Source organism: Gorilla gorilla, chromosome 2 (assembly GCF_029281585.2).
Source record: "Gorilla gorilla gorilla isolate KB3781 chromosome 2, NHGRI_mGorGor1-v2.1_pri, whole genome shotgun sequence".
Classification (NCBI taxonomy): Eukaryota; Metazoa; Chordata; class Mammalia; order Primates; family Hominidae; genus Gorilla; species Gorilla gorilla.
This window is the reverse complement of record NC_086017.1, coordinates 211,025,607-211,039,552: the sequence shown is the minus strand read 5'-3', so window position 1 is coordinate 211,039,552 and position 13,946 is coordinate 211,025,607. Positions and strand designations below refer to the sequence as shown.

General features: G+C 44.2%; 3 protein-coding genes across 14 annotated transcripts in view; 2 read left to right on the top strand and 1 right to left on the bottom strand.

Moving 5' to 3' along the window:
* IQCG (IQ motif containing G) overlaps window positions 1–9,283 on the bottom strand; it is a 70,870-nt gene extending 61,587 nt beyond the window's left edge. Inside the window, exons 1-2 of the mRNA XM_019023391.4 lie at window positions 8,996–9,283; window positions 8,680–8,870 (exon numbers count right to left, since the gene is read on the bottom strand). The gene's annotated coding sequence lies outside the window, so the exon portion shown is untranslated. The remainder of the gene's footprint in view (window positions 1–8,679; window positions 8,871–8,995) is intronic.
* Window positions 19–5,902, top strand: RPL35A (ribosomal protein L35a). Of its 3 annotated transcripts, none has more exons than XM_004038287.5 (5): window positions 19–256; window positions 970–1,012; window positions 1,193–1,345; window positions 4,031–4,175; window positions 5,801–5,902. In XM_004038287.5, exons 1-5 carry the CDS (start codon window positions 187–189, stop codon window positions 5,822–5,824), a joined length of 435 nt encoding a protein of 144 aa, XP_004038335.1. In that variant the 5' UTR covers window positions 19–186; the 3' UTR covers window positions 5,825–5,902. The 3 variants fall into 3 exon arrangements, with proteins under 3 accessions (XP_004038335.1, XP_004038336.1, XP_055238777.1); XM_004038288.4 differs by lacking the exon at window positions 19–256 and adding an exon at window positions 259–334; XM_055382802.2 differs by lacking the exon at window positions 19–256 and adding an exon at window positions 390–500.
* Window positions 9,284–9,338: 55 nt separating the features above from the next.
* The window catches only part of LMLN (leishmanolysin like peptidase), an 85,604-nt gene continuing 80,996 nt past the window's right edge, over window positions 9,339–13,946 (top strand). For 7 of the 10 annotated variants that reach the window (XR_010133086.1, XR_010133085.1, XR_008678426.2 and 4 more), the window contains exon 1: window positions 9,360–9,591. Coding sequence is in view for 6 of the 10 variants with exons in the window: in XM_031013434.3 (XP_030869294.3) it covers window positions 9,373–9,591 (219 nt within the window). In the remaining 4 variants the exon portion in view is untranslated. Of the gene's footprint in view, window positions 9,592–13,946 lie in introns of all 10 variants that reach the window. The other 3 variants (XM_055382792.2, XM_063704546.1, XM_031013436.3) reach the window with 3 other exon arrangements.

Genomic DNA, 13,946 nt, shown 5'->3' with positions numbered 1-13,946 from the left:
CTAGCTACCATTTTGCCTTCCCTTGTTCCCAAGTAGTACATTTTGCAGCCTACCAAGATGAAAGGACTTAGGAAAATAATTGTAAGAGTGCTATTGAATGTGGCTTATTTCAGTGCGAAGCCGATTTCCGAGGATTGCTTTTCTGGCGTTTGGAGAAGACGCCTAAATTGAGGGCGGAGTCCAAAGATGTTTAATCCCACAAGGCCACGCGGCGGGGCCTCGTCCTTCTCTTCCCGCCATCTTGGCTCCTGTGGAGGTGAGTGAAGCGCCTGCTGCTTAAATTTGGGGGCAAATAACCGGAGTACGTTTGTTCCTGTACCTTGGCGAGTCGCCGGTGCGTATCGGAGTCTCTGCCAGCCATTGATTTCTACGGGTTTCAAGAAGAGGGAGAACAGGATGGAGGAGATGTTGGGCTGATGGTGCTTGGACCCCTGACACCCGGAGAACGGCTGCCCGGGTTATCCCAGTTAAATTCCTGGGCCTGAACGGAGTGAAACGAGGTTTTTGTTCGTCTGCAGTTGTCCGTGAGGCAGTGCTTCCTTCATCCGTTTCCTCCCAGTCCATACCTTCCTTGGCTTGTCTGACCAGTCTCTTTTCTCATCTTTTCTCCCCCAGCCATTGCATAAAAGTCTTACGTGTGTGTTTCTGTTTAAGTCTTCATTTCTTTTCGTGAGTGTTGCCTACTGATAACGGCATGCATTTTCTCAGGCTTTCTGAGAGTCATTTTTGTGACTCCTGTCCCTTAGTTTTGTCTTCATTCTGAAGTTTGCTTAGGTACCAGCTGTTCTCTGAGGTTTGAATGTCTTGCCGGACCCTGCGTTTCATATGGATGTTCTGGCATAGTTGTCCCCGAACTCTTACATGAAACTCCGATCCAAAAGGAATTGGCTTTAGGGGCTTAAACGAGAGGGGACGAGGTGGGAAACTTGTGTGGCTTGGTTTTAAACTAATCTTTTTGTTTGTTTTAAGGCCTGCTGGGAACGGGACTTCTAAAAGGAACTATGTCTGGAAGGTACGCGTTTTAAATATAGTTGTTTATTTTTGTGTGTTAGACGTGAACGTAAATGCGAGCTTAAAATTGGCAAGAAAAAACTTAGATGTTTGCTCTGAGTAACTTTTGGGTGGGGGTGATTACAAGTCAGATTGGTTTTTTGAAGCTTATGTTTCATGTTGTGTATCTTTTGTGTCTTAGACTGTGGTCCAAGGCCATTTTTGCTGGCTATAAGCGGGGTCTCCGGAACCAAAGGGAGCACACAGCTCTTCTTAAAATTGAAGGTGTTTACGCCCGAGATGAAACAGAATTCTATTTGGGCAAGAGATGCGCTTATGTATACAAAGCAAAGAAGTAAGTTTATGACACTGGTAGGTTTTGGGTTTTTATTTGAGATCTGCCTCATTTTCTTTTTTATATAACGGAGTCTTGCTCTGTTGCCGAGGCTGGAGTGCAGTGACTTGGTCTCCCTCACCGAAACCTCCGCCTCCCGGGTTCAAGCAAGTGTCTGTCCTGTCTCAGCCTCCCGAGTAGCTGGGATTACAGGCGCCGGCCACCACGCCCGGCTAGTTTTTGTATTATAAGTAGAGACAGGGTATTGCCATGTTGGCCAGGCTGGTCCCAAACTCCTGACCTTAGGTGATCCGCCCACCTCGGCCTCCCAAAGTGCTGAGATTACAGGCTTGAGCCACCGCGCCTGGCCTCATTATCCTATTGAAATAATAAACAAAAGATTTAGCTGAAGTACTTGGTAATAGTTTTTTTGTTTTTGTGACAAGAGTCTCTTGCCCAGGTTGGAGGGCAGTAGCGCTATTTTGGCTCACTGCAGCCTCTGCCTCCTGGCTCAAGCGATTCTCCTGCCTCAGCCTCCTGAGTAGCTGGGCTTACAGGGTTGTGCCACCACGCCCGGCTAATTTTTGTATTTTTACTAGAGAATGGGTTTCCCCATGTTGGCCAGGCTGGATTGGTATTGCTATGGCTTCTATTTTGCGTCATTAAGGAACTTAATGGGGAGTTTAGAAGGACGTTACTTCTGAGGGTGGTGTTGGATTTAGGTACCTTTTGCACTTGTAAGCAATAAAGGAGGTAATTCCTTACATTGTGATCCTTTTAAGGTTTCTAATTTTTTTTCTCGGCTCCTTTTGCCAGAATTTAAGGATTTTTAGAACACTTGTGCTTAATGCATTTTGTTAATGCCTTAAAATTATGGGTTTTTTTTTTTGGAGACGGAGTCTCACTGTCACCTAGGCTGGAGTGCAGTAGCACGATATCGGCTCACCGCAACCTCCGCCTCCCAGGTTCAAGGGATTCTCCTGCCTTAGCCTCCCGAGTAGCTGGGATTACAGGCGCCCGCCACCATGCCTGTCTAATTTTTGTATATTTAGTAGAGATGGGGTTTCACCATTTTGGCCAGGCTGGTCTTAAACTCCTGACCTTGTGAGCCACCCACCTCAGCCTCCCAAAGTGCTGGGATTACAGGCAGGAGCCACTGCGCCCTACCCCTTGTTTTTTCTTTTCTTTCTTTTCTTTTTTTCTTTCTTTTTTGAGACAGAGTTTTGCTCTTGTTGTCCAGGCTAAAGTGCAATGGCACGATCTCAGCTCACTGCAATCTCTGCTTCCCGGGTTCAAGCGATTATCCTGCCTCAGCCTCCGAGTTAGGTGGGATTACAGGCGTGTGCCACCACACCCAGCTAATTTTATGTTTTTAGTAGAAACGGGGTTTCACAGTGTTGGTCACTCTGGTCTTGAACTCCTGACCTCAAGTAATCCACCTGCCTCGGCCTCCCAGAGTGCTGGGATTATAGCGCAAGTCACTGCACCAGGCCAAAATTAGTTTTTATGCATGCCTAAAGATGTTTATGCTGTAGACTTTTTTTTTTTTTTTTTTTGAGACAAAGTCTTGCTCTGTTGCCCAGGCTGGAGTGCAGTGGTGTGATCTCGGCTCACTGCAACCTCAGCTTCCCCAGTAGCTGGGATTACAGGCGCACACCACCACACCCGGCTAACTTTTGTATTTTTAGTAGAGACAGGGTTTCACCATGTTGGCCAGGCTGGTCTCGAACTCCTGACCTCGTGATCCACCTGCCCCAGCCTCCCAGAGTGCTGGGATTACAGGTGTGAGCCATCGTGCCGTTACACTTTAGCCTGGACAACAAGAGCAAATCCTATTTTCTTCACCCACTCCAAGCCAATTAAAATCTCTGGGAAAGTGTTTTAATCATTGCCCCACCTTTTCTTCTACAGCCAATGTGTTCCTTTAAAATTTTAAGTCAGGTGCAGTGGCTCACACCTGTAGCCCCAGCATTTGAGAGCCCTCGGTGGGAGGATTGCTTGATGCCAGGAGATAGAGGCTGCAGTGAGCTATGATTGGGCCACTGTACTGCAGCCTGGGTGACAAGACAACCCCGTGGTCTTTAAAGGAAATATATATAAAGTCATATCCTTTGTACATTGCTCGAACCTCAGTAGTTTCTCATTCAGTAAAAGCCCGTCATTAAGAGCTCCATAATTCTCTTTATCTCAGCTGGGATTAACCCCTTGGTGTCTTCAGTCTTTCCTCCGGCCAGGACACACACTCCTTGGCCCCAGTGCCTGCGCTAGTCATCCCCTGATCACTTCATGGCATTCCCCCTCCCTTTCCAGTCTTTGTTCCATGGTCACCTCAGTGAGACCTTCCTTGGCTATTTAAAATGGCAGGTAATTCCTCCTTTCTGTACACACAAATATCCTCACACCTGTCCTTTTTTGCTATTTTTTCAATATTGCCTCTGTTATCATCTGACCTAAGTATTTTCCTTAAACTTATTTGGTTATCATGTGAAAGATTTTTGTTTTATAGCTGATGTATTTTACAGAAGGGCCTGGCATACAATCGTTACGCGATAAGTATCTGTTGAATGAATGGTGTTCTAGGCATTTAAAGTTTCTCAGGTGATGAAGTGGGTAACCAGGGTTGAGAGCCACTCGTGTAGAGGTCACCTTGAATTTGTATCCAACTATATCAGCTTGTATTCCTCTTCTTTCCCTTTTTAAAATCAGCAACACAGTCACTCCTGGCGGCAAACCAAACAAAACCAGAGTCATCTGGGGAAAAGTAACTCGGGCCCATGGAAACAGTGGCATGGTTCGTGCCAAATTCCGAAGCAATCTTCCTGCTAAGGCCATTGGACACAGAATCCGAGTGGTGAGTATGGTTTTTAGCAAAATGGACGTCTGATGAATCAGACTAAGTTCAAGGTGTTGCGCTTTGACTTCTGAGGACTTCTGTGGTTGTGAAATTGACACCAGTAAATTATGCTGCGAAATTTGTGTATTGCAGAACACTGGAGAGATAGTAATTGAAAGAATAGGTGTTTGGTGGTTTGTTTTTTTTTTTTTTTTTTTTTTTTTTGGGAGACAGGGTCTCACTTTGTCACCCAGGCTGGGGTGCAGTGGCATAATCACAGCTTATTGCAGCCTCGACCTCCTGGGCTCAAGCAATCCTCCCACCTCAGCCCCCCAAGTAGCTGGGACCATAGGCGTGTGCCACCACACCCAGCTAATTTTGGGGGTTTTTGTTGTGTTTTTTTGAGACAAGGTCTCACTTTGTCACGCAGGCTGGAGTGCAGTGGCATGATCTCAGCTTGCTGCTACCTTTGCTTCCAAAGTTCATGTGATTGTTGTGTCTCAGCCTCCCGAGTAACTGGAATTACAGGCGTATACCACCATGCCCAGATAATTTTTTGTATTTTTGTATTTTGTTTCTCCATGTTGCCCAGGCTGGTCTTGAACTCCTGAGCCCAAGTGATCTGCGTACCTTGGCCTCCCAGAGTGCTGGGATTGTATGCTTGAGCCACCACAGCCAGCCTTGAATAAATAGTTTTCTGGTGAAGATATTTATTGGGCACTGAAGTAATTGTTAGAAAGCAACAATTCAGCAGTTACGCCTGGCATAATTGTTAATATTTTGCCATTTCCATCATGTCAGTCTTGTTAGAACAGGTGTTAGTAGCTTTATTTTGTACATGAAGAAAACAGACTCTCACGTTCCTAGGTCTCAGGTCTTTGGTGCCAGCCTTGGACTCTAAATTTTTCTCAATTTTCTCCTGTAATTTTTCTCAAATAGTTCGTACTTTTTCTTTAGGGTCCATTTTGGAATGTAGACTGTATATTCTTGGGACCAAGAATATATGCATACCATGTATTCTTGGGGCCAGGGGGTACTGTTGAACCCTGCTAAGTGGTTCATTAGGGTTTATCAACAGAGGAGGCTTTTACTCTGTCTTTAGAAGAAGCAAAATTAAATGTACCTTCAGTACATGTTTTTCTTTTTCTTTTTCTTTTTTTTTTTTTTTTTTTTTTTTTTGAGACCAGTCTCATTCTGTCACCAGGCTGGAGTGCAGTGGCGGGATCTTGCCTCACTGCAAGCTCCCAGGTTCAAGCGATTCTCCTGCCTCAGCCTCCCGCGTAGCTGGGACTATAGGCATGCATCACCATGCCCAGCTGATTTTTGTATTTTTTAGTAGAGACAGGGTTTTACCATGTTGGCCAGGATGGTCTCTATCTCTTGACCTTGGGATCTGCCCGCCTAGGCCTCCCAAAGTGATGGGATTACAGGTGTCAGCCACAGCACCTGGCCAGTACATCTTTTTTTATGAGTGCTGGTTCTTACGGTATGTTCACGTAGAGACTGAAGGCTATAAAAACTTTCCTTACCACTAGAACATGTAATTGGTAGCCTTTCAGAGATTTATCCGTATTACGGTTCTTGATTTGTAGACGTATATATAACATTCACCTAATGTTTTATGTGTTCTTTTTTCCCCGCAGATGCTGTACCCCTCAAGAATTTAAACTAACGAAAAATCAATAAATAAACGTGGATTTGTGCTCTTGTATTTTTAAGTGGATTAAAAAACTTACTACCTTAAATTGATTTGCTACATGCTTAAAATGATGGAGGTTGCCCAGCATTTTTGGAGTACAAGGAGGTCAGAGAGACATGTGATGAAAATTACAGGGCGAGTACAGAGATTTAGAAGGGAACGGGTTTTAATGCGAGTATCTTTGACAGAGTCTTGCTCTGTTGCCCATGCTGGAGTGTAGTGGTGCTCACTGCAGCCTCACATTCAAAGGCTCAAGCAATCCTCCCTTGGCCTTTGAAGTAGCTGGGACCACAGGCTCATGCCACCATGCCTGGGTCATTTTTAAATTTTTTGTAGAGAGGGTCTGACTCTTGCCTATGCTGGCTTCAAACTCTTGGGCTCAAGCAATCCTCCTTCCTTGGCCTCCTGAAGTGCTGGGATACAGGTATGAGCCACCACACCTGCCAAGTGCTTTGTGATACTGTGCATTAGTTCAATACAGATTGGGAAACCTAAAATTTGAATGGACATTATGTTGATGGGCTTTGGCAGTTCATTTTGATAGACTGGGATGAGAAGCTCTTGGGACTTGTGACTGGACAAAGCATTCCAGTATATTAAAATAAAATTAAGCCATATTACTCCACTCATAAAAAGCAATCCTATGGTAGGTACATGGAGGTTGGGAATAGTGCACGGAAAGGTGGCAGCTTTCTTTGGCTTCATGTTTTAATCTGGTAAAGTGCAAGATTGCACTTTAAGCAGGCCTCCTAAATATTTTAGATTTCTTGGGGATATGCTAAAATAAAACAACTAAGGCATCAGTTTTGCAGTATGGTTTTTTTTTTTTTTTTTTTGGAGACAAGGTCTTGTTTTGTTGCTTGGGCTGGAGTGCAGTGGCGTGATTACAGCTTAATCACCTCAGTTGCAACTGAGCAGTACTTCAAGGCCGGAAGTTGGAAGTTGTATATTAGAATGCTAATGAAGTTGAACTTGGGAATTACGCAGTCAGCGGGAGGAAGTGCTGATCTTGGACACCCACTCCAAAAGGCCAACATAAGCTAAAAGCACCTACTGTGTTCATTGTGCCAGTTAAGTAGATGTGATCAGTAGTACTCGGGGTATTCAGAGATAGAGGCATGTAGGTATACTGGCTGCGTAACATAAAACCGTTAAGTGTAGAGGAAGAAATACGGCGGCATCTCAAAGAGGAAATGGCAGGAAGATTTTAAGAACACAAGTGGCTGACTGGAAAGTCCAGAAAACTAAAATGCCACATGAGAGGTCTCCTGTACTGTACTGAGGATCTTAGGCTTAAGATTGTTCTTGAGTGTAATACAATGTCACTGAATAGCTTGATTCACGGGAAATTTTAAAATTTACTTTGAGACAGGGTTTCTGTTGCCCAGCCTGTAGTGCAGTGGTGTGATCATAGCTCACTGCACCTTTGAACTTCTAGGCTCAGGCAATGCCCTGCCCACAACCTCGAGAGAATTTGGGACTACATGTGCATGCCAGGCACGTCCAGCCAATTAAAATTCTTTTTCGGGGTCCCAGGCTGGTCTCAATTCCTGGCCTCAAGTGATCCCCCTGCCTTGTTCTCCTAAAGTACTGGGATTACAGATGTGAGCCACCAGCTCAGATTATTTCAAATCCCAATGGCAGCCCAGCATAAACAAGGGAAAATTAGGTGGGCTTTTCAGTCTCAAATGGAGAATTCTAACATGTTGCTGGCTTTGGGGGCTGGATGGGTAATGGTGCATTTACAAAGTTGGGGAATCAGGAGATGGTTTTGTGGGAGGAGCTAAAGTTGAATTTGAGGAAGCTGTAAGATGTTAACCTGTGGACATATCCACGAAGACAGATGGGTATTTCAGGTCTGGGTCAGGCATATGGAGAAGTGGATGGTATTCTGAGTGAAACAGACGAGAGCAATGGAGGTGCTTACACGGTAAGTGGTAGGCATCTGAGCACAGCGGGGAAAACACGGTTGAGACTTTAACTTGAGTAACTTACATGTGCAATGGCAAATGAGACTCAAAAGCAAATACATGCTCTTCCTTACTGAGATGATGCAGCATTTGTAAATAATAAATGTATGTTTTTATGTTTTTCTGCTCCCATATGGAAATTAAGTCAAAAGTACTCAAGTCACCGTTGCCAAAGGAGGAGTCCCGTGGTTTACAGGAAAGGGCTTGCGTGGCTGGTAACTTGTCCACTACGCCATTGAAACAGCTTTGCCTCCTGGCTGGGCGCGGTGGCTCACGCCTGTAATCCCAACACTTTGGGAGGCGGAGGCGGGCGGATCACCTGAGGTCATGAGGTTGAGACCAGCCTGGCCAACGTGGTGAAACTACGTCTCTACTAAAAACATAAAAATTGGCCGGGCGTGGTGGCGGGTGCCTGTAATCCCGGCTACTCGGGAGGCTGAGGCAGGGGAATAGCTTGATCCCGGGAGGCAGAGGTTGCATTGAGCCGAGATTGTGTCACTGCACTCCAGCCTGGGCGACGAGTGAAACTCCGTCTCAAAAAAAAAAAAGAAACAGCCTTTCCTCAGCATAACACTATTGTTACAGCCAGGAGCTTAGGATGACTGGTTCCATTCTTTATTCACAATAGCAATTTATTTGTGGTATTGTAGTGGAAAGGGCACGTTTCCTAAGTTACAAATGTGGTTTGGAATCCCACCTTCCACTAGTTGTGGGATGATACACACATTTAGTGAGTATTGTAAAATGGTAATACTTAAAACACCACCCCATCGTATCTGAAGCTCCACCCATAGTTTGTAACTTGAGGTTTTCCTTCTTTCCTAATCCTTCATTTCCCAGTATAGTAGCTTACCTATTCAATTCCCGTTGAATGACTTCCAGCTCAGTGAGTTCGTAATTTTACTTCTTAGTGTCATGAGCCACTGGGATTTGTCCCAATTTCCCATTTTGTATAGTTCCTCACGGCTCAGTTTCGAAGGCAAGGTTTCCTTAATGGCCAGGATCCCTCTTATCTCAGGTGCAGTGGCAATTCTTGGCTGGAAACTAAAAGATGGAGTTGAGTAAAACAGTAAAGGGTGTATCATAGACTTTTATAGGAAATGGCGTTAGTTAAGTAATGGGCCTAAAGTTGGTGACTCAGGATAAGTAAATGAAAGTATTCCACTCACCTTTTCATACAGAGGACTACACTGAAAGATTTTGCAGAGGGTTGTATGTACGTCTGAACACCTGGCACCTAGTAGGTGCATGTCACTTTGGTAAATGAAAGAACTCAAAAACTGCCTCAAGACACCCACATACGGCCAACGCCCGCTAGCCTTTCTTCCTCCCACAGCCCCGCTCACGTGGGCCTCCAAACAGCATTTATTGGCCGGCTTCGCGCCACGAGACGCGATGGACGTGATCGCCGCCCTCATCTTCTGCGGCGAACTTCTAGCGGGTGACGCTGTCCAATCGCAAAGCGCCTTTCCGCCGGCTGGGCCCTCCGTCTGCCCCCAGCGGCGAGGGGCGGGGCCGGCGCGGGCGCAGAGGCGTCACGCACTCCATGGTAACGGCGCTCGGCCCGAAGATGGCTTCCGAATGGGGCGGAGGAGTGGGTTACTCGGGCTCAGGCCCGGGCCGGAGCCGGTGGCGCTGGAGCGGGTCTGTGTGGGTCCGAAGCGTTTTACTCCTGTTGGGCGGGCTCCGGGCCAGCGCCACATCTACTCCCGTCTCCTTGGGCAGTTCCCCTCCCTGCCGGCACCACGTCCCCTCTGACACTGAGGTAGGGCGACAGGGGCGGGAGCGGGCCCTCTCAGGGTAAAGTCACCCAGAAGGAGCAGGCGTAGGAGATAGTGACTGGGAGAAGGTGTCCTGGATGAGAAAGCGAAATTGGGGCAGAGCCTGAACTCTTACAGGCCTGGGACCCGCTCTCAGCTCCCTACACCCTGCAAGTTGGCTGTTAGGCGCTCAGAACAGTATCACTTCTGTGCGGAGGGTTGTGCTTGGCAGTAGCCCTCGAGGAGTGGTTTTCAAACTTGAGTGTGCATCACAGTCACCCGACGCACATGGTACAACACAGATTGCCGCCCTCAGTCCCCCACTTAATGACTCAGTAGGTCTGGGATGAGTCCCCAGAGTTGACAGTTTACGTTCCCAGCTGGTTGGTGAGATATGCTTGTCCGGGGACCACTTTAGGAACTGCTGACCTGAAGTTTCGGGAAGACATTGAACGGAGAGCCAGATAGAGGCGTTGGAGGGATGTTGGGGGCTCACTGGAGACAAAATTCAGGTTTCTTTTCACGTTATGTCGTCACTTTGTTTGCTTTACCCGGTTCCTCTGCTCTGGAAGTCCCTGCCCGCCTCCCATCCCATTTTTCTCCCTGCTTAAATTCTTTGTCTCATTTCAAATTCCCTAACCTCAAGGCAGCCTGCTGAAACCACCACAGCGCAATGTTCTTTTCAATAAAAAGTACATCGTGTCTGTACTCCCTCCTGGCATTTAACCAAGTACTGCTATGGGATAATGGCTTATTTTTTAGGCGTATCTTGCCTTTGCAGTTAGATTATAAGGTTCCGTGGGATAAGGTTTGTGTTTCATACTTTGATTCCTTCACAGTATTTAGGTCAGAGGTGGGTCCACGATAATCCATATTCTTTGAGAAAGGGAGAGTACCTGGGGCAGGGCTGCATGCTGATATACTTACACATGTTCAGTTCAGCCCAGAAATCTAAAGACACTCATGGTAATTTCCCAAAATGTTACATGCATACTCTTCATAACCAAGTGAGCCAAAATATTAACTTCGGAGTTTATAGCTTTTTTGCAGCTTTTGTCATGACACTGCATTTTGGCTGAATTCTTTAAAAAAAATTTCCCACAAAACCCTGCACTTCTGTCTTTTAATTTGGATTAAAATAAGAGAAAGAGTCCTGGTCCCTAATACGTTTCGCTAGTTCCTCATAGAGTATATAAATACCCTGTCGTCCTCACTATTCTCCTTGTTTTAACCTGGACACAGAGTATAGCCAGGAACTACAGTGTTCACTGTAGTTACGCTAATGACTATACCTCTGTTCAATGCTACAGGAAATCACATAACTTTTTTGGTTTTGGTGGTGTTGGGGAGCTACAAAACAGTTTTACTTTTTAACTGGTTCTCAACTAAAACCTGTAAGTTTTGTTTTTACCTTTTATTACGCCGGTACAAACAACATCAGAATAATTTAATGAACCCGCATGGACCCATCACCTAGCTTTAACACCTAGCTTTAAGGTTCTGCCATTCTTGTTTCATATACTTTCAGCCATTCCCCAACCCCCTACTTGAGTTACTGTTCTTTTGAAGTTTTTTGGTAAAATTTACATATATTGAAATGCCACAAATGTATCCATGCACATCCACATAAAGCATACAACACATCACAACATAGAACGTTCCCACATCTCCAGACGTTCCCTCCTGTCCTGTGCCAGTCTCCTGCCCACCCCAGGCAACTAGTTTTCTAATTGTTTTTCTTAAATACTAGATTAGTTTGGCCAATTCTAGAGCTTCGTGTATTGAATGGAATTATATGGTATGTACTCCTCTGTATTTGGCATCTGCTCAGCATTATGTCTGTGAGATTCGTGTTGTATGTGATAGTAATTTATTCCTTTGAATTGCTGAGTATTCCGTTGAATACTTACATCACAATTTGTTTTTCCATTATCTTGTTCAAAGATGGGTATTTTGGTTGCTTCCAGATTTTAGCTATTATAAATATAGCTGCTGTCAATATTCTTATACAGTAATTTTTGTGGATATATGTTTTCATTGTTCTTGGATAAATACCTAGGGGTGAAATTACTGGGTCAAGGGTAGGTGAATGTTTATAAAAAATACTAACCCTTTCTCCAAAATACTCTACCATTTTACACCCCCATCAACAAAATATTACTTATGGTTGCTGCATATCCTCACCAACAGATGTCCTTTCTAAGAAATCTTTAAATACCCCCTAGGTCATAAAAATATTCTCCTGTGTTCTAGAAGCCTTCACTTTTAGGATTATGATTCATCTGAAATTAATTTTTATATAGGATGTGAGATAGGGGATCAATATCCTTTTTTTTTGCACCATATGGGTATTCAGTTGCCTGGATTATGTACCTCTGTAATAAATATTGAAATCAGACAGTATTGTTATTGTAAGCATTCCTGCTTTGTTCTTCCTTTTCAAAATGATTTTGGCTATTTTAAGGCTTTTATATTTCCATATAAATTTATTTATTTTTTGGCAGGGGGAGGCTCAAAGACAGATCCATATAAATTTTAGAGTCAGCTTCTCAGTTTCTTCAAAAAAGCCTGATGGGTTTATGATTGGGATTGCATTTACTCTATAGATGATTTGGAGATAATTGACATCTAACAGTATCAAGTCTTTCAATCCATGAACATAATGTATGTTTCTCCATTTATTGAGGTGATGCATAATTTTTCTCTGCAACAATGTATAGATCTTGCATTTTTTCTTCTGTTTTCTTTTCTCTCTCTTTTTTTTTTGTTTTGTTTTGAGACAGTCTTTCTCTGTCACTCAGGCTGGAGTGCAGTGGCAGAATCATAGCTCACAGCAGGCTTGAACTACTGGGCTCAAATGATCCTTCTGCCTTAATCTCCCAAGTAGCTGGGACTCCCAAGTATGCGCCACTATACTTGGCTAATTTTTTATTTTTTGTTGAGACAGAGTCCAGGCGGGTCTTGAACTCCTGGCCTTAGGCGATCCTCCTGCCTCAACCTCCCAAAGTGCCAGGATTACAGGCATGAGCCGCCGTGCCCAGCCAGATCTTGCATGTGTTTTGTTAAATGTTTTCCTGAGTCTTTTATTTTTTGATGCCATTGTCAGTGGAATTATGGTTAAAGTTTTCCAATTGTTTGCTGCTAGTATGTAAAAATACACTGCTAGTAGGTAAAAATAATTTTTGTATATTAACCTTGTCTTCTGAGACCTAGCTAAACTTATTTATTCTACTAGGGTTTCCTCCCTTACAATTTTTGATGTTAGCAATGTATTAACTATAAATAGGAACAATTTTTGTTGTTGTAGTTTTGTATCATTTATGTATTTTTCCCCCTTATTGCTCTGGTGAGGACAGGCAGTTCCAGGCTGAGCAAAAGTGAGATAGCACGCCTCCTTGCCGTTTGTTCCTGATCTTAGGACCAGTCTCTGACCATTAAGTATGATGTTAACTTTACATTTTTTTGTAGTTCCCTTTATCAGATTGAGAAAGCTCCCTTTGGTTTCTGGTTTCCCGAGGGTTTTTATCCTGAATGGGGACAAATTTTGTCAAATGCTTTTTGTTTTTTCTGGTAATTATTGAGATAATCATATAGTTTCTCACTTTATGAACTGTTATGTGGTAGATTACATTGCATTTTCCAATAGTAAATCAACGTTGCTTTTTTGGGATAAACCTTACTTGGTCATGTTGGCTTTGGTAATTTTCTTTAATGTTTGTTTCTATTTCATTGTTTTCTGTTCTTTGTTATTTCCTTTTTCTACTTATTGTGGATTTAGTTTGCTTATATTGTTAGGCGGAAACTTAGATGACTGTTTTTTAACCTTTTTTTCCTTCTAATATAAACATTCAAAGATATAAATTTCTAAGTACAACTTTAGCTGCTCTTCACAAATTTTGACACTTTGCATTTTAATTATCATTTAGGTTAAAATTTTTTTTTTTGTTTTTTGTTTTTTTTTGAGACAGAGTCTTGCTCTGTTGCCCAGGCTGGAGTGCAGTGGCGCAATCTCAGCAGAGCAACCTTGGCTTCCCGGGTTCAAGCGATTACCCTGCCTCAGCCTCCTGAGTAGTTGGGACTACAGGTGCACGCCACCACACCCAGCTAATTTTTGTATTTTTAGTGGACATGGGGTTTCACCATGTTGGCCAGGATGGTCTTGATCTCTTGACCTTGTAATCTGCCTGCCCTGGCCTCCCAAAGTGCTGGGATTACAGGCGTGAGCCACCACGCCCGGCCTAAAAAAGTTTTTTAAGAGACAGGGTCTCGGTCAGGTGCAGTGGCTCATGCCTGTAATCCCAGCACTTTGGGAGGCCGAGGTGGGTGGATCACCTGAGGTCAGGAGTTTGAGACCAGCCTG

What these genes read in the sequence shown, in the direction of transcription:
- RPL35A (XM_004038287.5), top strand. Translation starts at nt 187, where the DNA reads ATGTTTAATCCCACAAGGCCACGCGGCGGGGCCTCGTCCTTCTCTTCC. An exon ending in CCATCTTGGCTCCTGTGGAG is followed by an intron (nt 257 to 969) that starts GTGAGTGAAGCG and finishes GTTTGTTTTAAG; the next exon opens with GCCTGCTGGGAACGGGACTT. An exon ending in AAAGGAACTATGTCTGGAAG is followed by an intron (nt 1,013 to 1,192) that starts GTACGCGTTTTA and finishes TTTGTGTCTTAG; the next exon opens with ACTGTGGTCCAAGGCCATTT.